The 27,828-nt window shown below is 37.5% G+C and overlaps 1 protein-coding gene across 3 annotated transcripts in view; it reads left to right on the forward strand.

Moving 5' to 3' along the window:
- Positions 1-27,234, forward strand: part of ntm (neurotrimin) — a 267,901-nt gene extending 240,667 nt beyond the window's left edge. For 2 of the 3 annotated variants that reach the window (XM_032576751.1, XM_032576750.1), the window contains 6 exons: positions 3,823-3,948; positions 15,678-15,806; positions 20,121-20,241; positions 20,471-20,622; positions 22,592-22,627; positions 25,993-27,234. In XM_032576751.1, the coding sequence (XP_032432642.1) occupies positions 3,823-3,948; positions 15,678-15,806; positions 20,121-20,241; positions 20,471-20,622; positions 22,592-22,627; positions 25,993-26,093 (665 nt within the window). In that variant the 3' untranslated portion in view covers positions 26,094-27,234. The remainder of the gene's footprint in view (positions 1-3,822; positions 3,949-15,677; positions 15,807-20,120; positions 20,242-20,470; positions 20,623-22,591; positions 22,628-25,992) is intronic. The other variant, XM_032576752.1, reaches the window with a different exon arrangement.
- The last annotated feature ends 594 nt before the right edge of the window (positions 27,235-27,828 follow it).

Raw genomic sequence — 27,828 nt, forward strand, 5'->3', positions numbered from 1 at the left:
AATCAATCAAATATTTTTTTTTATGGCACATTACATCATGAAAACACAAAAATACAAAGCTATAGAACACACAACCAACAGCTGGAACATTACATGTTGAGCGCCATTGTTTCATATCAGATTGTTGATTAATGCTTCATTAATTATGTTTCAAAAGCAACTCTAATCAGGTGGGCTTTTAGTCTAGATTTAAAGGAAGTCAGTGTTTCAGCTGTTTTGCAGTTTTCTGGAAGTTTGTTCCAGATTTGAGGTAAATAGAAGCTGAATGCTGCTTCTCCATGTTTGGTTCTGGTTTTGGGGATGCAGAGCAGAACCAGAACCAGAAGACCTGTGAGGTCTGGAAGGTTGATACAACACCAGCAGATCTTTAATGTATTGTGGTGCTAAGCCGTTCAGTGATTTATAAACTAACAACAGTATTTTAAAGTTTTTGCTCTGAGCTACAGGGAGCCAGTGTAGAGACTTTAAAACTTGTGTGATGTGCTCTATCTTCCTGGTTTTAGTGAGAACCCAATCAGCAGCATTCTGGATCAACTGCAGCTGGAGGATTGATTTTGTTAGGCAGACCTATAAAGACCCTATTGCTATAATAAACGCGGCTAAAGATAAACGCATGGATGAGTTTCTCTAGATCTCGCTGAGACATAAGTCCTCTAATCCTGGAAATGTTCTTCAGGTGGTAGAAGGCCGACTTTTTAACTGTTCTCATGTGCCTCTGCAGGTTCAGGTCAGAGTCCATCTGACTCTATTCCCAGATTTCAGGCCTGATCACTAGGTTTTAGTTGTAATAATTGAAGCTGTGTGCTGACTAGATCATTCCTCTTTAGGTCTAAAAATAATAACTTCAGTTTTGTTTCAACAATTATTTGTTGGCAACAAATTCAACTTAGTAGTGTTGGTGGTAGGAAGTACCAGTTATTAATATGGTGTTGTCTAAAAACCCTTCTTTTATTTCATGCACTCAACGTGAAGTGAGGCTTCATTCAACAAAATCTCCTTCACACAGAGCAAATGATCAGATTTCACAGAGATGCACTTATGGTGTGAAGCTGTTCATAGGTAATGAGCACAAATACGGATGATGGTTCAACAGCAGATATTCTTGGTAAACCTACATTATACCAAGGCCATTCACTTTCAACAAACTGCTGAGTTCAGCATGAGTTTAACTTTCATCTCAAACTGGCTGTAATTTAATGAATTTGATAACCCTCATAAAAATACACATTTGCACTGCTGTTCAGTTCGGTCCAGGTTTTCTGTACTCGCCTACAAAACTAGGAAATGGTCCAAATTGGATAAAAATTGGAACAGTGATGTGCATACATGGTGGCGGGTGCAGTGACTGTGATTGAACATTGTCGGATGTCAGAACAACCGACAATGAAAATCATGTGCTAATGTTATATAAGACACCGAAGGCACTTTGTCAACACAGTGGACATTAATCACAGTTGACTCCGTTTGACACAGATAAGTGTGTAGCTAAGGCCAAGTTGCTGTATTATGCAATTACCTAGCAGATGGAGTGTGTAGATGTCACTGTGGTCCAATGCCGGCACCAGTGGGTACTAACACAGTCTCTTTCCACACTGTGTAGACCTCACATGCTGACTGTAGTTCTTACATCACCTTTATTTACAATCTCACTCCCAGAAAAACCCATTTGGCACAACTAAATGTGTGTGTTCTCTTTCATCCACTAAACCAGACTCGGAGTTTATCTGTTAAGACGTCTCTCTCTCCTTGATAAAGCCGCTAAAGGAACTACTGCTGCCATTAATGCCTTAATTCTCTGAAACCTAGAAAGCACTCCTGGATCTGTTTCTTTTTCATGTGTGTGTTCTGTGTTCTCAAATTCTTAGTCGGTAACAGCAGATTACCGTTGACTCTAAGCCTGGTTCTGCTGGAAGTTTCCTTTCCGCTGTCACTACATGCATGCTCAGGGTGAGGGATGGCAGTAAAGTCAACGGCAATCTGCTGTGTTTCCTTATATGGAAAACGTTCTTTAACCAATTTGAATAATAACGCGACTGCATTTTTGGATAACTAAGATCCAAAGTGGAACACATGTTTTTATCCTCCAGCAAGAATGAATAAAGATAAACAGAACGTGCAATTCAAAAGCATTCAAGCTCATTAGCTCACATTTTCCTCTGGCTACCTATCAGCATCTAAATACTGAAAAATACTGTAAAATGTAAAGAATACACAGTTCAACTACAAATTAATGGAAGAACTTAGCATCTTTTGCTCCTGATTAGACCCTCAAACTCTGCAGATAAGTCAGACAACAAAAGGCTATAAGGACAATCGAACATTTTCTTGGGAGTGTTTCTAAATCAAATGAGATATTTTTTTCTTCCAAATGACATAAAAAAAAAACATTGTCATGAATTTTTGAGCAGAGGTCAAGAGAAACCTCAAGAGCTGAGTTTGCAAACTAAACAATAAAGACGATTAGTTTCAATGACCAAATGTCTTGTTGTTATGGACACATTTTTTTAAGTAACCATGAATTAACGCTTTGCTGCAAAGAAAAAATTGAGGATTTACTTCCATAGTTTGATGTTTAAGTATATTAGTTACTAAATATTTTATTTGACTCTTTTATTTGATTCTACTGCAATTCCTGAAGGAGTTAATTCATCCCAGGTTTTCTTGCTATTTGACAAATAAGCATCTAAGATTTGCATGAGGAGTAGAAATAACTAGGAAGAGGTGGAGCTGGTTGTAAATTGCTGGTTTTATTTTAAATTGTTGTTATTTCATGTGGCAGTGTAATTGAACTGCTACCACACACCTGTAAAGTGTTGCTTGACGTTTTAAGTTTTCACAAAAAAAACCCCCAAATCATTCAACGGATGCTATATAAAATTTAATTCTTTGCAAAAATCTGAGAACAGATTAAAACTCATACAGTACAAAAGCAGATCAGTCTAAAATGTCAATCACTGATGACATGTTATCAGTGATGTGATCAATAATGAGGGTATTTGCTAAACACATTTTCCTTTATTTTGTCTTATTTGCAGTATAGATTTCAGATGGCAATCATCTATCAACAAAAAAATCCCAAACAAGTAAAAGGTGAAAGTTCACCTGAAAATAGGTGAACTTTAGAGCTCAGAAGTAAACTGGTCCGTTCCAGGGAATGTGTTTAACAGAACTGGTTCTGATTTGAAATTTCAACAAGCGCTTTTTATTACAGAAAGCAAATTGAATCTGAGGAACTCATTAGTTACTGGTTGTTTTGGACTTTCAGCCTCATCCAGGAATCAGATCTGGACCTTTGAATATACAGTTTAAGAACACATGCTTCGTAGGTTAAAAAAATATATATATATATATATATCTGATTTTCTCAAGTTCATGGCAGTGGTAGCCCTGTTAGCCATCCTGTCATGAAGAAAAACTTTGTTTAACATAGAATGGGAAAAGAGAGAGTACACATGAATGATTGCAGCAGTAGCTCCTTCAGTGTCTATGTCCAGAAATGAGACGTCAAAGACACAATTATTCTAACAATAATATAAAAATGTGTGTACAAAAAAATTGGTTATTGGATATTCTATATATTTAACCAAAGTTAAATAACACTTCAACCAACAGAAATGCTAAACTGTTTTTTTTCTCCTGCAAGCTGATAAGTTATTATAAAGTGATTCATTAATTTAGCTTTTCACAGAAGACTCTCTACACCTTTAAGAGACTTTTCATTTGTAAACAAATCCAGATTTATAAAAAAAAAACTAGTGTTATTTTTAGATACATGAAACCATTTACTAATAGATGCAACCTCTTTCTCTCTTTTTGTCTTAGTGCCTCCAAAAATCATCAACCTTTCAAGGGATATTGTGGTAAATGAGGGATCTAATGTTACCCTGATGTGTCAAGCCGGCGGTAAACCAGAGCCGTCCATCAGCTGGAAATTTATCTCCAATTCAGGTAAGCCGTTGGCCTGCTAAAGGAATGACATTACAGAGGAGCTGTTCAGCCTGCTTCATGTATTAGTGCTTTATGTTGCTCCTGTCTCTCACTCTCCCCCTCATCCCAGGTGTTTTCACATCTATCAGTGACTTTGTCTCACCCCCGGTGGATTTTGCGCTTCGCTAACTTCCCATCATTACCTGTTCCAGATCATCATTATGCTGCAATCATTTACTGGGAAATAAATTGGCCCTGTTGTAATTGGACTAATGAATTAGTATAACTAAATGGACGTAAATATTTTATGAGCAGTTTGACTGATGGAACAAAGGAAGGAGGATTAAAACGGGACGTTGCTTTTAGTAGCGCACCGTGGCCAAATCTTTTTCTGTCTCATTTTCATTCCACCTTCTATGTTTTTAGTGTGTTTGCTTCTCTATTACTTTAGGAAGATTGGATTAAACTGAGACTTGGTTGCCAGTTCTGTAAGCTTGTGTAGCCTTGCGTGGCCTAATTAGGAAAAACACATGCATTTATGTGCTTTTAGAAAACCCAAACTCTGTGGTGTCATTTGTGCTGCTCTTTATTTAAGCCACAGTTTGTGTGTCGAGATTCTAACATGGTGTAAATGTGACTAACCTGCCTGGGAGGAGATAAGCAGCGAGAGGAGACGGTAATTGTTTCTTTGGAGAATCAGAAACAGTGTGCCAGCTGTTTCCCCTGGAAATCAGAGCCAATTGTTTTCACACATAGATTTGGGTGTAATATAACGGTTGAGTGGATTGCTTTGCGAGACTTATTTTATTATTTCTCTCTTTCCAAAACTGACTAAAGCGCTACATTTATAAACCTAATGAACTGGGCGACCGTTGTTGTGTACGGTGGGCAGACGAGGCACTTTACTTTCGTAGCAGAGACCAACAATTCTCATATAGATTCCTATTTTGTGTCTGTCTTTATGTAACAAATACAAGTTGAAAGAGTACAGAACAACAAAGAAATCAGTAGCGCAGCAATAGACGAACGCTTAGTTTCTGTTTTGTCTTCAAACTGAACTGGTCGGCGTGTCGAAAAGCTCATGATTTCTCTTTTTCCCTCGTGATTTTCCTGCCAGCACTCTTGAGCTCGTAATTCCCAAACGCTGCCATATTTCGAAGGAAACCTCAGACTTATAGACTGATGTTTACAGGCTTTAATAGGCAATTTGCATTTAAAACCGCTGCACAGATTGTTATAGCCTAAAGGCCTGAATATACCGCCGTGCATCTATGAGTGCCGCCGAGTAGGAAAGCACAGAGCATTCGTCTCTGTCTGTATTGTACAGTCACCTCTACAGTACCGGTACGGGGGATAAAATTTATGTCACGCAGGCTTTGCAGTTGAGTGGACAAGAGAGTGGAATGAGAGGTGTGAATTAGGTTAAAGTGGAAAGAAAGAGGACTCCGATGCAGGACAAGGAAAACTGCATTATTGCTTTTTATAGTAGAACCGCATCAATAATTTATTGATGATTGGGATAGCTTGCTCCATTTTTTTTTTTTTTTCTGCAATTACATACAATGACTTTAATTTGGTGGACTCATGATATTCTTTACGCGAGTTGAATCTGATTCTTTCATTTCAATAACTTGTTTTATTGACAAACTGTGTCTGCCGAGCTACCTTTGCCTTAATTATGCTGTAATTAAATTCATATCCTGTTTTCAAAGAAGAGTACATAAGATGATTTTAGAAACTCTGTATATGTAGTAGCCCTATGAGGTTATTGATTAAGAAGCAAGAGATACACATAAGAATGCCTCTTTCATTATATTTACCCAGAGAATTAATATTAACCCTTTCATGCATGAATTATGATCCTTTGTGTCAGAATTTTTTTTCCATTTTTAAAAAAAAATTTCTTAAGGCATAAAAAAAGCTAGGAAAATTTTTTTGTAAAAATAATTTATTTATTTATTTATTTTTTTATGTGATCAATTGTAATTTTGTCCAAATACAAAGTTGTTATTTGAAAAATACATCAGTAGTATTGTTCCTTAGGGGTTATCTGATGTCACAATATTTTTTTTACTAGCAAGAGTCGTCTACAGTAGAAGGAGGGACCGGGTCGGTTCTCATGCTTTTTTGTCTGTCAGCCATATTGTATTTAACAAAAATAATTTCTTGCATTTGCAGCTGATGGCCAGTAGTTGATGGTATATTTTATGATGCATTAGTGTCCACTTCAGTGGTCTGTGTGCATTTATAACATAAAAATCCACAGGAAGCACAAGAAAATGGCTTTTAGACAGCTGTCCACTGTAGTGACCACTATGCATGAAAGGGTTAAGTGGCTGCACTAATGCTGAAACAAGCTGAAACTTTCATTAATTAATTCAGCTACTATTACGGGTGGGTAATATGGATTTAAAGTTTTATCGCAACGTTTTGCAGTACTTTAATGACAATGATAAACGTGACAGTTAGGACTATGAATTGCTTCTTTTCACATAAAGAAACATAATTTGTATCACTAGACTGAATACAGTCACTCTATTTAATCATATGTTCAAATTTATTGACATGTACTGAATGATACTCTGAACAGTGAAGAAAATACTAAAACTGACAATCCCAAGAATATGGTCAGTTTACATTTTATTTGAAACATTATTAATTGGAATTATTTTGATAACAATAAATCAAAATTCCTATCATGATAAGAAACGTATCACGATAAATGATACAATAAATGCCCACCCTTGGTTCCTATTAACTGAACACTTATGGGTACTAATAGAGCTTTGAAATTTTGTTCCTAAATTTTCTTAAACTAAATAGTCGGATGGTCAGATTTAGTTCAGATGGTTATGACGAAGAAAAGTAATGTACCTGGCCATGATGCAGCAGAACAGTGTGAATTCCACTGCATTAAGCCCATTATGCAAAAAATGTTCAGAACAGGAATGCATTAAGAGCATCAAACATGCTTCAAAAACACGACTGGTTGTGATGTTGAACAAAACGTTTTTTATTTCCACATGTTTAGATCAACAAGTGTTTGTTTTTTTTTGTCAATTACTATTTTGATGTTCATTGTGTTTTTGCAAGACTCCAACCTGGCTCCAGGATTCTGACCACTATACATTCTTTGTCACCATTTTTTGTTTACAAAAAGTTTTCATTTTTTTATTCTCTTACGCAGCAGATTCTTGCCCTTGGAATTACATGCCTGCATTGTGTGTGACGTTTATTTCTGTTTTTTGCTCAACTATTGCCTATCACATCAGCTCCTTTGTCAGCAGTCACACTGGGGGATTGACAGAGAAATGTAATAAGAAAATAAGAAGAATAGAGAATAGCATAGCAGCATGTTCTAATTCTTGGAGGAGCCCAAATCTTTGTTTCAGTATCTAGCAACTTCTGTGTAACACGTCCAGCCCAGGGCCAGTCAGTGTGGACCTACTCAGTGTGAGCACTCCTGTGTGTTTTAAGAGTGAATTAAAAAATAATGAGACACGGTGTGTGTGTGGGTGTGTTTGCGTGTGTGTTTGGGTGTGTGTGCTCCAATATCCAAAGGATTTCAGACGAGCAATGGGGCACTCAGAGGACTGAGACAGCTGGTCTTCACATTTGATATATAGTTGGCTTTAAGGCCCTGTGATGGATCAGAAGGGATTCCTGTTTTCCCTGCAGAGCACACAACCTGCATAGTTTTCAGCGGAGGTGGTCAGCTATCACGGGCTGCAACAGGGCAGCCAGAACAAACCTGCAGAGACTAGACACTCAGAGAGCTTAATTTAAAAAGGTGGACTGTGGAGGAATCCATACGTGGGTTGTGCTTTTAATCTGCACCATCACACCACTCACACTTCTTAAAGTTTACTCAAACTCTGAATTTTTTTATGCATTCTATAATAATTGGTAAATTTGTGTTTTAACACTGTGTGGTTTTCTGAAATGTTGGCCCATTTGTCCTGACAATACTGTTGAATCAAGTTTGCCTTGCTCACATCCACACACACCTTTCCAGCTGTGCACAGATTTTTTCCCTATGGAGCTGAGATTTTTGATTTGTGATGGCCACTCTGAAGTATTGCCAAGCCAGATTGTTACCAGTGGGGTTATGCTTGGGGTTTTTTTTGTTCATTTGGGAGACCTATTTATGTCAGAATAGTAACTTTCTGTTGAAAACTTGTTCAACAGTCCAGTCTGTTTTCTGCTCAGCCCAGAAAAGACACCTGACATTGTCTCTGGTTCAGAAGTGGCTTGATGCAGAGAATGTGACATTTGTGTTGTCTGGGTTGAACTTCACTTGACTGTCCTCAAGGCTGTGGTTCTCTCTGTTGCTAGTGCATCTGTTTCTTACGAACTTCTTCCTTATACTCAAATTTCTGTTAATATGCTTGGATACAGAACCAGCTGGTTCAGCAGTGACCTTTTCTGTCTTCCTCTCCTTGTGAAGGCTGTCCATGATTGTCTTCTGGACATCTGTCCAATCAGCAGTCTTCCCCACGATGGCGTCCTCTACCGACCCACAGTGAGAGACGGTTTAAGGGCTCAGAAACCTTTGTGGGTGTTTTCTGTTAGTTTGCTGATACGGTGTGATACCATGAGTTTCGAGTTTTGACTCTTTGCCACATGTTCTAATTTTCTGAAACACTGAATGTTGGGTTTTCATTATCTGTAACACAAAATCTTCAAAATTACAAGAAACAAGACTTAGAATATTTCTCTCTATACGTGATGATTCTATAATATATGTGAGTTTCATCATTTTTAGATGACTAGCAAGAAATATTGCGCAAATATGCCCTATTCTGCATTTTTGAGACGTACTATTAGTGTTTGCAAAGTAGATGGCGATATGAAAAGCAAAATGCACACGTCTCCATTTTCCTTGAAACCAGGTATTTGACCAACACAGGCCGGCTTCAATACTATCCCCAAAATAGCTCGCAGTGAGCGATGCTCTGCAATTATGAGTGAGTCAAATGTTGATCAGTTGAAATAGGGAATTGATCTGCCGAGAGAATAGCCTCATCAAGTTTTATGTCATTTTAAGGATGATCGCTTTGTTCCAGAACGATTTCGCCATAGGAAATATGAATTGTGTAACAGCTCAACTGCTTGCCTGTAGAGAAGCAATTAGACTTAATACGGGCCATCTCAATAGGACATCACAATGTCTATTTAGTTGACAACTGTCTTTTAAAACATTATTAAATGCACAAAGGGAGTCTCAGAAGTACGTAGATCTACATTACCACCAGGGGTTTTTATAAAAGACTGGTTTCTCTCAGGCTTAAGTTAACAAAAATAATGACAGTACATTTACTGTAAAAAAAAAAAACAGAAAGAAAAAAAATAGTCACTGAAAAATAACATGTCCCTTCAGCTGGTCTGTTCAAGCATAGCTTATGTAACAGAAATCTGATCCAAATGCCTTTAGTTTTGATTCTCTAAGCATTATAAATAAAACGTTTAAACATGGAGAGTCATATAGAGAAATATTTTCGTCTAGTATTGGTAAAATGGCTGCAGGAGAATAATGAACATAAACCACGTTACAAATGGCACATTTGTTTCCCTAATACATTTCTCTTTGGATTAGCTGCTACAAAAACATATCACCAAACAATAAGAGCTGTAATCATTTCTTCGTCTGTCTTTACATGAGAAAGAATTTTGGACTTCCATCCTGAAAGCAGCAAGAGACGCTCTGACTAACAGAGCTGAAATCAATGGATGCTCTTATTTACACAGCGTTAGCAGCAGTAGATGATAAAATGGAATTTATTGACATTCTCCTGGAGGCTTTTGAGAAACTCTAATACTGCTTTAATCTTCTTATGGACTTCTGAGAATATGTGCCTGCTTCTTCTTCTTCTTCTGAGGGACAGTGAAATACCATCAGGGTATAAACTACGGTTTAGATTCAAAATTGTCAGGCTGCCTTTCCCCATTTTGAGAAAAAGAAACCTCCGCGGGTGTTGTTGATTCATGCCAGTCGGATGTGATAACTATGGAGGCTCTGAAGGGCAAGACATTTTCTAGCAATGACACAAAAAAACTATAATTAAACTGACCTTATAACTTATTGGAAGATTTCGAAATAGTTCTCTTTTTAACCGAGAAAAAAGTTAAACTTTTATTCATAAAAGTTAAACTTTTTTTTTTTTGGTGGCCCTGAAAATGAAGTGGAAAAAAAAATTGTTTTGATTAATTAACTCTGATCAATTTTACCTTCTGTTTGTTTTTCTAAAATGCTTTTTTAAAATAAATGTTCAGCCCTGAAAAGCAATTAAGAAATGAAACAAATAAAAGGTTCATTTTTGTGTGTTATTTCGAGGGCATCGCATGAAGTGAAACACTTCACAGACATCAGAAATGGGATCAATTAAAAGTATTAAAAGTAAATAACAGAATGAAACACTTGGTAGGTAAAGTATAATAAAATAAATATTACACGTGCCAGAAAGATCTGGTGACTAGAAATCTGAGATTAAGGTTAACGAATCTTACAGATTATCCATGTGTTACTTGGCCGCTATGCTTAGTGCTGTGATAGTATTCCTTGTACTTCTAAACAAACAGTTTAGTCAACTTTATATAAAGTATGAAGGAGAGTGTAGAATAGAAATGTTCAGTTAGCATCTCTTGTTTCGAAGCGTTGAACAAATAAAAACTACTTCTATCACAAATAACAGAATACTGTGAAGAATGCCATATTGTGGACGGAGGTGAAGGGAGTCTTCATGTTGTCAGCGCAATAATGAAAACTGGAACATTTACTAAGAAATTTAAACGGGTCCTGCCAAAGTGTGCCTGTCGGCTGGAACCCAGCGTTCTGATGCTAAAAATTAGCATCAATGCTAAAGTAAGCTACAATGTACTCAACAGCATGTGGAGATTCTCAAGCAGGTTGAGTAACATGGACTTCATTCAGTACGTAGAAGCTAAAATTAGCCAAAATGCTAATGTTAGCCTAAATGCAATGTTAGCATGCAGGTTAGCAGGCTAGCATATTGTCTTACATTGACTTCCTCCATTCAGTGTGCTAAACATGGCTAATAAATAAACAAAATAGCTAAAATGCTTATTTTAGGGAAAAGGCTACTGCTAATGTGGACATTAGCTACTGTGGGGGGCTCAAACATTAGCACTGCTAATGTTTGAGCTAATGTTAATGCAGTGTCTTTATACTTCGTGGCAAGACAAAAAAAAGCTCTTTTCTTAACACCAAATTAATTATTGTTTATAAAACATAAGTCCTTTTGAAATACTGCGTATCTGCGTGGACACAAGAAATTTACAGTTGGTAAAATTTACTTCGTGGCACTTGGTTACCAGAAAACACGCGCATCTCTTAGCAACAGATTAACAACAAATATTGTTGTTGTTCAAAAAACATAAGATTTATTCTGCTCTTTTCAAATACTACTTACCTTATACTACTTGCTATATAACAAGATTTGTGCATTTGGTGAATTTTTCAGAAAATTGAAAATGTCAAAGGAAGCGGCAGTTATTTTGAGGTGTAGAGTAAGAGATGCCTTCCATGCATTGCATAGATAAATAAATAAAAAAAACTGGTCCAAGGCTAGTTATTTTCAACCCCAAGCCAGTTGTCTGATAACCTCTGGTCCCAAAGCACCTCTGGTCGCCTCCCTTTCCCAGAGGGAGAAATCACAGAAAATTATTAATTATTTACAAGAATTACATCACATTTATAGTGGTGAAAATTTGACCTAGTATACATTAACTCAGGCTAGCGACGTCAAACAAGAAAATTGTAAGATGTTAAACTCTTGTTACTGTTGTCACTAACCCGTCCTGTATTGGGTTCACCCTAAGTGATGGAAATTTTGGACTTTTGCTCTTGTTCGTTGCTTCCGTGTTTTGTGTACTGTTTTCTAGATGAAATGAAAGCTAAAAGTAAAAAAAAAACACATGCTAAAATCACAGCACCACCTAGTGTCCTGGCCTTATAACTACAGGAGAGTCAACATGTCTTGGTGGTCTTCTGTTTACATGGAACTTTTCCCTAATCAACATTGAAAATAGCATCAGTTTCCAGACTGCGTTCTCCTGCAAACGTAGCCTGAGCTTCCTTAGCCAGATGCGTGGCTTTCAGGCTCCAATAAACATCCAATATTAATAATTTAGACTTCCCAAACGATTCTGCTCTAAGCCTATCTCTACAAATGTTGTATCTTTTTGTTTCACAACACTTCTTACAATATACTACAAAACAGTGTGAAAGCTATTGACAAGCCAAATCTATATTTCCAACAGATACTCTGTGCTAGCAACCGTTTCAGAAGACATTAAGCTGCCTTGTTTCATGGTAACACAGACTCAGAGCTACAGTATTAGCAAGATTCTATTTTTTCCTCTCTCAGTCTTTTTATGTTTGGTTTCTTCAAAGGAAAGAAAAAATACATCAAAAGGGCCCTGGCAAATTAGGAAATTCCATATGCTGACGGCTGATATTCAGCAGAAGCACATGTACTGTATACTCGCATCTCACACAGGCATAATTTAAGAGTTAAACTCATTCGATGGGTGGCTTATTTGTGTTTTCTCTTTTCTTGTGCTCTATTTCAATAATGTAGACTTTCTTTCTGATTCCCAGTCAAAACAGTCTTAGTGTGGTGCCGTCGCCACCTCTTCTCTTAAAGCTCTTCACTCAGTGACCTTTCGCTCACGAGCAAGCCGGTTACAGCTTTTTGATTCCCAGTTTGTCGTGGCTTACGCTTGCTACCATCTAAGCAAATCCTATCTGCTATTCTACTTCAATTTCCTCTTCCCTGCCTGCTTCAGTTCATCAATTTGAATCTACCCTCTTTGTGTCTCCACACTCTTTCCTGAAATGCGTGCATCCCTCAAGCATCTGCTCTTACTGTCCTCCCCTCCTCTCCCGACTAAGTTGCTCACCTTGCCCTGCGCCCAAATGTCTTTGTCGCTTTCCATTTTCTACCCCATTTTCTTCTTTGCCCTTGAGTTTGAACATAGCATTTCAGGGACACAGAGAGGGTACATTATCTTCTGCCCAGCCTCTCCTGAGACATCCCTTCTCTCTCTGCTTTCTTCTTCTGGAAACCTTCTTCTGTGTGGTCTCCCTGATGACCTGCCCTGTCACTTTGATGGCAGTGTAGGACAAAGTACTCTCCTGCTAATGAATAGGCCACAAAGCCAGAAGTCCTATTTAACAAAGGCTAAGCCACTGAAGGTCAAGGGTAGCTTTGCATCGCTGCTGATATTGCAAGTAGAATCCATGTTGTTTTTGTCTATATGGGAAAATGTATTTTTTTGTGTGTATTATTCTGAATGTTGGATGGTGCTGCAGGCATTCAGAGTGAGTGGGTGAGAGGCGTTCACTTTCTATATTCTGAGACAATTTAAAGTGGTCAGAAACCAACAATCAGTTAAAGTGCAATTACTTAAAATTTGTATGATTTTTTTTTTTTTTTACTTATTTGATAAAACTTCACAAAATATTGCAAAGTCATTCTAACCAGCTTAGGCTTTATATCAAATAAACTGGTGTTCAGGTGTGTGTAGATATGAAACTCAAGGTTGAAGAAAATGTATTGAAAGGTAATTAAAAGCAAACTGCAGGAGAAATGAACATGAATATTATGGACTGCTTTATACTGGACTAGGTTTCTAATTTTGCTTGGCTGGCATTGCACCAAGAAATTTACTGCAACACTTTTGGTTCTGTGGCTTCGATGTGAAAACACCATAATGTAGCTCGTCTGCCGCTGCAAGGATCTTAACAGGCATCTGAAACAAACAGAAATTTGAATTCTCCAAGCAAAGCCAGAAAAAATGCACTGTACCTGGAGTCGCTGCGCAGAGGTCAGTGTCGGCTACACACTCAACCATGAGACGGCTGGGGAGACCTTTCCAACGTGTGCACACACAGATGAGCCCAACGGTATCACACTCCTGGCAGATCTAAGTTAACTAAGAGCGAGAGGAAGTTTAAGCTCTTCAGGCAACATTTTAAATACAAACTGTGTTTGTCATGATGTCTGTGAGTCCCGTGAGGGGGAAGGGATGAAAAAAGTGTGAGCAGCAGCTTTTAGGATAGTCGCAGTGAGACTGACAAAGACGTTCAGGCTTCGGTGTGATCACCTCGGTTAGCGTTGAAAACACAAGTTTTGGATTTTGGTGTGGATAATTTTTTGGGGGCTGCGCAAAATTAAAATGTAAACATCAAAAGGCAGAGAGTGGTGTGAAACGCTGTTTACAGAAAGCGCTTCATCTGCCTCTTTTCCTCTAGAGGAAGGTAGAGAAAGAGACTGAGGAAAAAATACAGATTTAATGACATCAGAGTCGATACATTCTGTTTTTTTCTGTTACTTTAAGGTTCAATATATGCATAAACTATTTTCAACTCTTTATGTTGTTCTATTTTCATTATATTGGTGAAATCTTTTAATTGTTGGCCTTTTCAAATCTTTTGTTTTACTTACAGGCGGTTGGGTAAGGTTTAGTTTTTTACCAGGATGGCAAATTTCTGTGCCTCGGTTTTCATGAAGGTTATATTTACTTTAAATGTATTTACAAAATCAAACAACAACAAAAACACAGATATTTTGGGTGTGTTTTTGTTTTATAGAACCACACTATAATTCTCAAACCGGTGGGCCAAGTGAGCTGTGATTTATGTGTACTCTTAACATGTTAGACATATGCTTTGGCTGCAGGACCTGGCAGGAATTCAGCTCCTCAGCCTTATCAAGATTAGCTGTCCGCTGAGGTTTTACTGTGTCTTTAACAGACATTATGGTCTCTGCTGGTGACTTAATAATACTATAAATCCCAAGTGAGGAAAAGCGTAGCTGAAATCTGCACACTTTTAAAGCATCGGCCCTCCTGATACTTCTCATCAGGTGACGAGTGTCACAGAGACTTTCCTTTCTCTTAACAGCCTTCCCAGGTGCAATTCAGTAATGTACTCAAACCCAGTCGAGTGAGTCTGTGAGCATTTTATTAGTCACTTTTAACGTCTTTGGAGGGAACGTCGTGTCAATTCTGGCTTTTTGTTTTCTGCACTGAATGCTGTATTAAGTCTCTCTGTCAAGCACGTCCTACTGATGAAAGTAAAAGAACCAGATCTGGTATTTCATCCCGTTCACTTTCTCATACATCTTTACAGCAGACTTTAGGTGCTTGCAGGCATAAGAGACAGAGTAAAAAGGAGGATGATATGGACGTTTTGGCAGACAAGAAATGATGAGTGGGGGGCTGAACAAAGCACTAATCACGAGTCCTACTCTGAAAATGTCAGTGTGCTCAAGAAACCTCTTTGCAAGTGTCGAAAGAGAATACACGTGTATGAAAGGCAGACAGAAGTGGGCATATGTCACGATATTTACCAGTTTGAGCTTCAACATGCGCAGAATGTGTCTGGTCATGTCAGACCAAATTGCTGTTGTTCAATCGTGGGAGAATCCTCAACACAACCACTGTTACTCGGTTTAAATCCCGGTGTTTTGATAGTGGGAGGCTCCCTGCAATTTACAAAGCATCAGAATGACTACTGTTGTCGCGCAAAAGCAACAAGGAAGAAATGATGAATCACATAGTTTTACAAACTATCCATTAGCCTCTGTAATCAACATCTTCCTCCTTCTATCGTCTGACAATATGAGATGCCACACAGCGACACTAACACCAAATGAGGCCACAGATGTTGACTCATCATATTAACTGTTAATGACCCTCTCCACTCTGTGTGTGATCTTTCACAGGGGACCTGGCTTCAGATGATGAGCTGCTGGAAATCTCCTCCATCTCCAGACAGAAGGCAGGGGTTTACGAATGCACGGCTGTCAATGATATCGACACGGACGTTCAGACTGTAGACATCACTGTCAACTGTGAGTCCATCTGCTGCAAGTGTTTGCTCGCTCATTTCAATTAGTCATCATGGATGCATTATTGGGTTATTTAGGTATTAGATGATGCATTAAAATTCTGTATTTAGGGGTATTGGTGATGAGGATAGTGTAGCTATATTAGATGAATACTTACTAATTATTTGACTTTTGCCACATAATCTTTAATGTGGCAAAATTATGGCTAAATCTGGGGTCACACTCAGAGGTCAAAGACGTCAGTGCATAGAAGCACAGGTTGAAGCTCGAATGCTGGTGACGTTATTGTTTGTTCACATTACTATGCACTCTTATATCAATCTTATTTATGCGATACAGAAATAATTACTTTTTATGGTCCAAGTTATTGGCGTCAATAAATAGAGTTTAGATCAGGCCTAAAAAAAATCCAACCTGGCCCGAGTCCGATCCGACTTGTTGACTTTAGTCGTAGGGATGAGTCCGAAGTGCACCCGACATATGATTTTAATTATGATTTTACTGCTTTTGTTTTCAGACCACCATTTAAGTAAGCAGCGTAAGAAAGAAGGAATGAAAGAAAAAAAAGGAAAGAAGTTAATTCAAACAAATTAAAGTTTTGATTATTTCTACCAGTATAAATTGTATAGCATTCGATTAAAAAATAGAATGCCATACAATGATAGAATAGAGTAATACTAAGAAAACCCAGTAAGCCTGTCATTTAAGAATTACTCAAAGAAAGAAAAAAGAAAAGAGTGCAGACGAGAAAAGAGAAAGGCCGTTGAGCTTGGTAAAGCCTGACCAGAATGAGGTCAGTGATCAATACCAACACGATGAAGGAATCCTTGACAAGACACTGGAGAAATACTCCTGCGGAGCAGAAGATGGCCTGTCACCGTCGTCAGTGTGGCAGCACTGAAGATACGGGTCCTCAACGAAGGCTTGATGTCTACACAGAATGCATAATTCATGATTTCATATTGGACCTCCCAAAATAGTTTCATTGGAAATATGAGCTGTTCGATAAATGCAAAACGAACAAATGGTCACAAAATGCTCAACGTGACGAGCAACAGAACTGGAGAACCTTGAATACTAAGAAAGTAGCAGCAGCTTGATACGCCGGCCCACCTTCAACTGTTTGCTTGACATTTTAATACAACAATTTTATAGTGGTCCTTTAATATTAATATAATATGTGTGAAAATGAAAGTATTCATTCGGCTTTAAATCACTTTCTTTTAACTCTGTTACTTTTTTATTGTGCAATAAACACACAGGTTTCTGTATTTTTTGAATATCATCTGTGCTGCAGTTTGAACATAATTTCCTCCACTGTTTTAGCTGTCCCTTTATGGCATTCATCTCCAGCTTCTTACTAAAGTAAGCAGCTCCAGTCCACCTCTACTGTCCACCAAACAGATCCAAAGTATCGACATTAGTAGCTGCCCTTTCTTTGAGGGCGTTCTTTTTTTTATCACTCAACTTTTCAGCGCCACCTTTTGGTTTGTAGTTTGCTTTTGCTGCTTCATCTTATCTGAAGATGTGGATTTATTTAATGTTACTTGTAGCTTGATTGTTGTTCCCATAGCTACAATCTGATGCTATGAGTTTAATCTTAATGTTTGAGCATGTTTCTTTCACCAAATGCATGTCAGCAATTATGCTTTAAAGCTTGGGCAATTAATCTTGTCCCCACTCCTCTGGTTGTGAAGTTTTTAACAGGAAGAGGGGCCCCAAAACCATATTCTGCTTAAGGCCCCAGACAACCTTGGGCTGGCCTTGCATCCGGCACTGGAGTGCTGGATGTGAGACACAAACAAACACATGATTTATGTGGCTCTAGCAGAGACGAGGCTTTTCTGTTTTGTCACTGTTGAGTTTTTAATAAGCGTCACAAAGACTATTCGTTTCTTAGGCTGGGCTTTATGGGACGAGTTTTTCTGTTCTCCGCCTTCATGGTGAACCGCCTGGCCCTGTAGCACTCGTTCATGTGTTTGCAGGTCTACTCGCGCTGAGATCTGCCTGATTGGAGCAAAGGGAGAGGTAGAGGAGGCGTATGATACGTGGCATAGTTTGAGGGATTGTTTCCGCTGCGAAACAACGGCGTGCTGCTTGACTCCAGAGTCAGCGTCACAGCTCCTCTACGGGAAAAAGCACCAGCCCATCAGGGAAATCTCCAGTCATATGACAGTCCACCCCTGGGTAGCAGGCTTCATGTGGACAAGATTCCTACAAAGAATGTCAGTTGCCAAAGCATCAACTCAGATGACAATAACAAAATGAGCACGATTAAAACAGTTGTCTTATTTCTACTGGTTATGAACAGGCTAGCGGTAGCGCTGAATTAGAGTTAGCTACAACATGAAGGTGAAAAATAACTCAAGCTAGCTTTAGCACAACAGCACAGTTTGCTGTTGTGCTAAAGTTTTATCAGTCAACAAAAATGTTGACTGGTATAAAGTGCTGAAATAACACATTGCTAAAATACCATCTTTATTTGCTACCTAATGCACAAAGATAGGGTTAGCACTGTGTTACTATTTGCTACTATAGGAAGCTTGAATTAGCAGGCTAAGACACTCTTTCCATTGTTGATATTCTAACAAAAATGTTGACAGAAGGACAATTTACAACATAGAAACTTAAGATTTAATTCTTTTAAATGTTTAAATGCACCACTTAGCGTTAGCACAGCAACAAAATAGCTGAAAAATTAAAACTTCTTAAATAAATGGAGGCAAAAATATGTCTGTACTAAACATTCTGACAAATGTGCTGATAGATGCAGAACCAAGATAAAACTAAACAGTTAAAACTGAAGCTTTGTTTTCTTTTTTTCTTTTTTTTAACAAGCAGCCTCATGAGTGCTTTACAGACATGTTTGCATCAACATTTATTTAAAAAAGATGCTGCACATCCTTTATGTAAAATTATGGACATGTCTGAACATCCTCTTCATAAGACTGCTTTGCAACCAAAGAGTCTTCAGTCAGAGGCTTTGTCAGACTTGCTGCAATACAGACTTCTGCATGAGAACCTTGGATATTATGTGTCTAAGCAACATTTAATATTCCTTTTAGATTCATAAAGTAATTGAATTTCAAATAAACCATACACCCAGGCCACATGTGCAAAGAGATATATCTATATCCAGTGTTGTGTGCTTTGAATTTTTATCAACTTTCTTGACAATGAAGTGTGAAAATAATTAAACATCCTCTAAAGACATAAATAATATTTGAAGATTCACTTTTCTATTGTTGAAATGCGTCATGTACAAAACCAAAAAAGGTTTCAAACATTTCATATTTGTACAGGAGACTCAAAACTGTTCACCTAAATATAATTCATACAATCTGTTAATTCCCCCAAAGATATGACATGAGTTCTCTTTGCTTTGAAGATAATTTTTAACTTTGTGTCCCATTAAACTCTGGTGGCACTGCTACATTTTTGATCCCAACTGTACTGACATTTAAAACCTTTTCCTGCAGAAGACTGATTTATTATCTGGTTAATTTTGTGTTATTTTCAACTCAGAGCCTTTTGTTTCATGTTCCACAGTCCAGGTGCAGTCCTGCTTAGTACAGCTGAGACAGACAAGCTTAGACTTCGGTCTTTTCTACCTGCTGCAGATTTAGAAAAAGGTCACTCGTGTGTTACTTCGTCTAGACTTGATTATTGCGGCACTTCGTTCTGGGATAAGTAGGTGAAATATCCAGACTGTGGCTCGTACAAATTGCCACTGTTGAGCTTTTAAAATAGACGCAAAAACATTCCATATTTGTCCAATTCATCCTGTTCTTCAAAGTCTGCCTTAAAACTCACTTTATAGATCTATTTATTCTCTTTATAGATCTATTTATTCTCTTTATAGATCTATTTAAGTAGGTGCCTCTTGGAGAGGCACCTGTTTAAATATTCAGTCTTTTCAACCTTTTACGAGACTTAGTGAATCTTGGCATCTTGTGAAGATTTATTTCTGTGGTCAGATGAGTTTACAGGCATTTTGAAGGTTCTGAGATTATTTCAAGGAAATGTTCTGTCCCCTTATTTTCTTTCTAAATTAAATGTACTTGAACTAAAGGTTGAAATGTTCTAAAATGCGATATTCGCGTACTGCAATAAACAGTTCATCTGAAACGTTTTGGAACCTTTTTCCAGAGGTACCACTAAACCTAACGATGTAAATAAGTGTTATCCAGATTACACTTATGCTTAAAGCCCAGGCAGAGATTGGAAAACGACTACTTCTGTGTCCCGATAAGCTGAACTTTGTGCTGCCCTGCACTTGCTGAAACGGCTCTTCTATCTTCTGCCGTCTCCTTGTAGATCCTCCGAGCGTGTCAGAGGGCAGAGATGCTGGAGTGACTCTGGGTCAGAGAGGAGTGCTGGAGTGTGAGGCCGACGCAGTGCCAGAGGCAGACTTCGAGTGGTATAAAGAGAACAGAAGGTAACCACATTGGGACTTGCATTTTTTCCAATCAGGACATGGAAGTATGAAGAGAAGAATTATTTTTATAATAGAATTATTTTTGTTAGCCAGTTTTAATCAGTTATCTTGATTAGAAATCCACTGCCACGCTTACAAATGATAGAATTTGGATTCCAAGTTCAATAACAAACTTTTTTTTTTTTTTTTTAATAGAGTGTTTATCTGCTGACATTCTTTCTCTTTCCAGGATCTTTAATGGCTTTGATGGCATGGAGATCATCAACACAGGATCCCTGTCAAAGCTGACCTTTCATAACGTGTCTGATGGTGATTACGGGAACTACACATGTGTTGCCATCAACAAACTAGGCAGTTCAAACACAAACTTCCTTTTGTATGGTAAGTATTTGTAGAAATAGTCGCACTTAATTGTGTTAAAAAACTGGTTCAGGCTCCTATTTGATACGGTTGAACTGTTTTCAGCAGTCATCTTAGGCAACCGAGCCTGGTTTAGTGGTCAGTGACGTACATTATTACAATGTTCTTGAACTGTGCTGTAATTTAGTTAGATTTTTTTGGCATTGACAGTCTTAATGAACATTCTTAGAAAGAACAGTTGGAGTCCATCTGTCTACTAAGATGGTTCATCAGTTTTGAGAGGGGAGAACTAAAAAGTAGAGCTGGAAGATGCTGCAGAGTTGCTGAATCTGTTCTTTAAAGGAGTCGGCCCCAGGCTCCCTGCTGGGCCATCCCACACTCTACCAGCCTCAGCACCTCCTCGCAATATTTTGTTCTTCAAATTTAAGATACTTTTAAAGATACTATGAGGATCTTTGGCTGATTACAATGCCCTAAAAATATAACTTGATTTTTTTCTTTCTTACATTTTGTGAAAAGTCTTAATATGAGGTTTTGTCTTGCAAATATCATAATGGAAATGTGAATATATCACATATATCAAATGTGAAAATATAAATTTTATTTTCACCATAAGAGAGAAAATATGATTTAATGTTTCTTTACGAACAGAAACGTTTTGTTTTGTCTTTCTAGAACTATTCTACTAATTTACTTAAGCACCAAAGCAGTAGTTAGGGTAGTGCTTGTTATTTACAATGGAAGTTATTTAAATTAATCAAAGTAACACACAATATGTGTTAGTAACCATCACTTCCAGTGCCTTTCAAAAGTTTTCATAGCCTTTTAACGTTTTAACAAACGTCAGTGTATTTTATGTGCTTGTCTGCCATGTTTGGCATTAAGAGACTAAAAGTTGGATAATTATATGCAAAAAAAGGTTAATTTTAGTCTGATTTGAAGGTGAGTGTTTTTTGAGATACATTTTTAAGACCTATCACAACTCAAGAACAATGGCTCGAGTTTCTGAAATTCCTGCTAACACTTAGTATTTTAAGGGATCCACAATTAGTTGTAACAATAGACTTTATTTGAGAAATATTTATTTTACATGAAAATACTGTAGGCTGTTTGGTTTTTATAAATGAAAATAAATATTGTCCGGTAACACTTGTTTAAGGTCTTGTCTTCGGTCCGGTGTCGGGTCTGTAATTTCACATTCAGTATCGGTGGCAGTGGCAATAGCTGTTATAATTTAAAAGCGCTGCCAGCATTGCCTCTCTCTCCCAGTGTCTGTTGCCTGCTAGCTGCAGTGTTTAGGTGCTTTGCGGCTAAAATCGATCAACACGACATGTGGTTTAGAAGGGTAACAACCACCTGTTAGATCCTTCATTAGTTTAGCTCATGCAAATGACTCGGCCTTCTGGAGAGAAATGTTGTGCTTCCAACATTTCATTTACAGCCAACAGTGACACAGTGTGACATTGTCTAAATTTACAACAGTCAAACGCAATATGATTAAAAACAACTCGGGTAAATTTAACATTCCTGCGTTTACTCTATAGATTCCAGTACAGAATGGACCCAAACTGCCTCATGAACCCAGCATGGTAAAAAAAAAAAAAGGTGATTTCCACAGGCAAAAAATATAATGAAAGATATAACATTTTTGAAGCAATTATGAGTTGCTTGTTTAGTTAAACAGCACTTGTTTAGTTAATAGACAACTTACAACATATTTAGTCCAACTTGTTCAACTAATTGTGGATCCCTTTAAGGTGAACAAAATACCAAGGAGAATCAATATATTGATATGTTCCCATTGGTAAGTCGGCCTTCTAGCACTGGCAGTTTTGTAGCTTGAACCCCTGAGGATAGAACGGTGCAGGCAGAATGTAAAAAAGAAAACTCTCACAGGCCTACTTCTCAGGCCTTTTTCAAGTATTCTCAATGATGTGTTGCTGTTCTGTTTCCAACTTGTGTCTCTGTTGCACTTGTTTCCCTGATGTAGTGGTAATTGAACCCACTAGCTCAACACTACTGCAAGGTTAGTATTCCACACCAGCGTGTATTTCAGCAATGTTCAGAAAGCATTAACTGCATGCCGGTAACCCCTTCAATACTGTCATTTTCACAGTTGTACTCGGTTCCCTTTCCGTTTTCGTATTTGACGAGCGGAAAGAAATAATCTCCTGGCTCTTTCGGTCCTTCTTCATTCCTGCCTTTTTCATTAAACGAGATAGATGTTTTAATGATCGTGGGACGGGTTTAAATCACGATGAGGATAAATGTCAAAGCAAACTGCCGTCAGTGTATAATGTGACTGATTGTGAAAATGGCAAATGCAAACTCCATTTCTTAATCATCTTTCATCTCTCTCCTTTTCACACCTAACTGGCCCTGTGTGACATTGGCTTCATTTTGATTTTTGCATGCTGCCATTGTAAGTATTCATCATCTTTTACCATTTATAATGTCCTTGACTGAACCTGTATGCCTGTACGGCCAACTGTGCGCAGCATTTTGCAAAGATAAACAGATTTGGAGACATTGATACTGTTTATTTAATCTGAACGGCGATCTTCTATGCACCTCGGGTATAAAAATCTACAAATTGTCCTAGAAGTGATTACCATGTGCTGCTGAAACATAGATAAACGCCTCACTTACTACATGCAATGACTGCTAGTTGAAGAGTCTCGTAAGCAAAGCCACTTCATTAAGACAGCAGAAGTGTATTAATGGCCTTTCTTTTAAATACAAGTGAATGTAATTATTCTAATAAGCCATATGCAGGATTAGAGATAATCCGCTGTAGCAGAGCAACTGGAAAGAGACCCCAAAGGATCCTGTGGAATAGTGAAAATTCCGGGGAAATGATTAGTCGCTACATCAAAAGCTTCAAAGTACAAAGTTAAAATTTGGCCTCAATCGAAATACATTGTTTGTTTGGCTTTTTTTTTTGTTGTTGTTGTTATTTTTTTTTTAGACTGACCTAATTTATCAAAAGAAAAAAAAATGGATGAAAAAAAGGTTTCGCTAATTGCAAAGTAACAGTCGCGTCATAATAAGTACGTAACCTTGATTTTGAGGTCTAAATTGCTTTGCAAAAATACTAATGAACACATAAAAATTATACAATTTGCTTAACTTTAATCTAAAAATAGTACCCAGTGTTATACAAACAAACAGTCAGCTCTGGCTTGGCAGATTATCTATGCTTGCTGTATGTGCAGAGAAAAAGAAAAACAAGTCCAAAATGAGACACAAAATATACCTACCAGTATTTATTTTGCTTTGAAGGTATTGCAAAGTAAAATAAAATAAAAATGATAAAAATAGATGAAGTTCATTTTGAATTCAAAATACTTTATTAATCCCAGACAGAAATTCAACTTTGTAACTCGTGCAGTTTTCTTCAAAAATTGCTTTTGATGCTGATGGTTGTGATGTAGCAAGTAAATAATAAGAAATTCTGTGATGTTGAGGCCTTCAGAGCTTCTGTTGTGTATCACCATTGCAATCAGTGATTGCATTGTTTTGGTGTGGAGTGCTCAGATAGTTGCTTTATCAACAGATTTTATGGCATGGCACTTCACTTTCAACAACAGAGTGGTGATGAAGTATCTTGCATTTGCTGTCCGATTGAAAGAGTTGTTGCATTTATAGTGTGATTATACATTTGGACCTGTGCTCAACAACATATTTCTTATTTATGAATGTAAAAAATGACAGAAATTTGAATTTTGTTCTAACATTGTTTGTGCTAATATTTTGTACACGTTGTGTTTCTTAAAACCATCTTCTGCATCTTAAACCAGAACCATGTTAAATTTACTACTATGGAGAATACACTGATGTAGTTAACAGCAACAACAAAATGTCCAAGGACCCCATGAGAGGTTCTAATTCAGTATACAACATAAATGTGCACATTCTCCTTTAAACAAAACAAAACATGTATTTCTCTGCTCTGCTTTCCTTGCAAGCTTTTCCTCATTTTAGCAAGAAAAAAAGCAATAATTGGATCTTGCACAAAATACTATATTTCCCATTACATGTTTGTTGCACAACTATCAGCTGCAACTTTCATTTAATATGATTTCATAAAAAATTCTTTGAAAGTGGATGTAAATGTAGTTAATATGCTGCATTCCATTTGCCTTCGAAGATACAAGTCATTTTGTTGTAATGAAATAATGTGAATTTATCCTCTGTAAGTCTGGGGAGTGTTGATATTAACAATGTTTTAACAAGTTTTGGTATAAATGGTCTCTATATTCCAGATTAGGGATCGCTTTAACACAGATCGGGGTATATTGCATCATCTGTAGGGCGGTCAGGGGTAATAGGCAAACTGGTACAGATACGGTGATGCATAGAGGTTGGCTGTGATCTGTGGTTTAACAAGCTGCTCAAACATTTAGTTGTTCAGAGGAGACATATTTTTTCCTCTTGGTTTCAGTAGAAGCTTTGAAGCATCTGGATGGAGGCTTGACTGAGAGAGACATTAATGTTGTCAGTTAGAAGACCTTCCAGTTCGGCGCAAGCTTTCAAGACCAACTCTGGGATGTTGTGAGGACCGGCTGCTTCCTGGGGATCCTGCTTGAAGCCCTCCGAGCGTCAGCTGTGCTGATGATGAAAGTCGACACATCATGTGGTGGGGGAGGTGCCAGGTTACTCTCTAGCAGTTAAATGCGCACAAGCTTGCCGAAAAGTCGGTGACCCTGCCTCCAAGAGGGAAATTGCTGCCCTCAGGAACGGGGAAGGGGTTTATAACTTGTTAGTGTTTGGATTCCCTGTCACCTTGGTTTGACGTCCCCTTTGCCGCAGATGTGCCCCTGCATCTTGATCTCCTTTGAAAGTGCAGAGTTGTTGAGCAGAGAGCCGTCATGTCCCCTGTCCACCCCGCTGCCTGCAAATGTGGCTCCTTCACTCGCATTTTTTATCATGTAAAAATTACTAGATTTTAAACTGCAAGCAGTTTGTTCTTGCATGTATCAGTACTTTTATGCATGATGGTCTTCAGAAATGTTCAACTTTCTAAATACGAATTAGTGGAAGTTGTCATTTTCAAGTTGGAACTTGACTGGACTGCTGAATATAAGTGGAGTCCAACATTATGACAGAGGTTCGACAGAAAAGATAGGAAAACAATTTCCATCTCACCTGAGTTTACACTTAATCTAAATACCATAATGTATTATATCTAATCACTTTCTGTTTAATGCATATTGTTACAACGCCACACAGTTCGCTTCATTCCCTGATAATGTTCAGATTTGTTATCAGCAGACAGAAGCTTCATCTAAGAATTCACCCACCAGTAGTTTTAGCACTGTGGAAAAAGCAATGACTGTCTGTGAAACTTACTCTAACATTTTATTTTCCCGTTTCCTTCCTTCCTGTCAGGACCGAGAGCAGTTCAGGACGGCAGTGGCGGTGTGAAGACAGCGCACTTTCACACCTGTCTCCTCTTCATAGCATTTTTGCCCTTCCTGCTACGCTTTTGAAGAGAATTGGATTTGAAAACAATTGGTTTGTTTGCAAGCGTGCAGGTGTGTGTGAGCGCGCGTGGGGGTGTGTGTGTGTGTGTGTGCGCATTTTTTTCTCCCACAGAAACATAAACTGATGCACAATGAAGTATCTTGTAAAGCACTGATTTTGACCTTCTTAATAAGTTTTGGTTGTCTTTCTTTCCTCTTTCAACTGAAGATTTTCAATATTTTTGTCTAAATTATATATATATAAAAAATGTGTTACTTTCTTTGGCATTTAAAAAAGTAACCTGTTATTTAAATGTCTTTATCTTATTGCAGTGGTTCTTTTATTTTTAATCACATTGAATATTAATCTCAGCTGCAGCAAAATGCAAATTTTCAGCTAGTATGAGAGGTGAATGATAAATACCTCAAAGTCAAAGTGAGAGAGTGGAGCAGGAGCAATGGAGGTTACATGAAGACATTATCATTTTGTAATGTATATTATTATCATTCAGTCTGCTTTGGAAGCAGAACTGTTTTTGACTTAAATTTTTTTTTTCTTCTCAGCGTTGTAATATTATTATAATATATTGGAGTTGTGTAATGCTAACTTTATTTTAATTTTCCAAGTATATTTAGTCCTGAATATGTTGAACATGAGAACAGAAGAGATAAAAATTGTAATTATTTACAAATATATCAGATTATCTGTCTTTGTTGTCTATTCTTTTTTTTCTTTTCCAATATAGCCTGTACACAAAAGTGTTAAGTATATTCATAATAGTATTAAGTATTTAGAAATGGTGAAAGAGTTTTATTTCATTTTTGTAATGCCAATTTATGAATGCTTCTTGTTTTACCTCATGCCATTTATACATAACATAATTATTTGGAAAAATAAATAAATAAAGTGGACCTGCTCACGTTCATAAAAAAAAAAAAAAAGATTTACTGGATCGTTCATAATCTGTTAACAGAAAGTACCATGTTGTAGTTTTTATATAGATAAAAAAGAAAAGAAACACAAAATATGCTGGTTCCCCTAAATGACGTCCTGTGGCCGGATACAGAGCCCTGTGGAATTCCTTGATTGACATCATGCTTGGTGAAATTCAAATAGTCCAACTATTTAAAACAATTTATGTCTTATTTTTTTACTTTCTCAAAAAAACAAAAAAAAAGATTCTCATATAGGAAGCAGAGAATTTCCCAAGTCGAATTCTGTCAATCACAACAAGAAGTGGTTTGTGCACGGTGCCACGATGTTGTCCTTGATTCTCTGGGCCCAAAGGAGTGACACGAAGGTTTTAACAACATCTCGTGCATAGAAAGTTTTTGATATTAAGATTAAGATTATATGTCTCAAAAAAGTCAAGTCTGTCTCATGAATATTGGCTTGATAATGAGGCCCCGGGGTGAGTCCATGATGCTTGTCTGTATTTGAAAGTCTTATTTGGAAGGTAGAACAGAAGCAGTTCTGGAGAAATTATAATGCAAATTATTTGTAAGCACTGTGATAAAACTGCAACAGGCTGCAGTTAAAGATGCTAAGATCGACATCTGCCCTGTAGGCAGGGGAAAAGTTATGACAATTCTAAGGGCCCTTGACCACAGCGGGGCCCCCACAAAAAAAGATAATTTTTTTTTTTATAGAAATAGAAAAACAATCGGTCAATTACTGTTATTGTGTATTTTTAAAAAATTGTTTTTAGCAGTAAAAATTAAATGTTCCCCCTCCCAGACCAAAAAGCACACATCCATATTT

The sequence above is a fragment of the Xiphophorus hellerii genome, chromosome 11 (genome assembly GCF_003331165.1).
Source record: "Xiphophorus hellerii strain 12219 chromosome 11, Xiphophorus_hellerii-4.1, whole genome shotgun sequence".
Taxonomy (NCBI): Eukaryota; Metazoa; Chordata; class Actinopteri; order Cyprinodontiformes; family Poeciliidae; genus Xiphophorus; species Xiphophorus hellerii.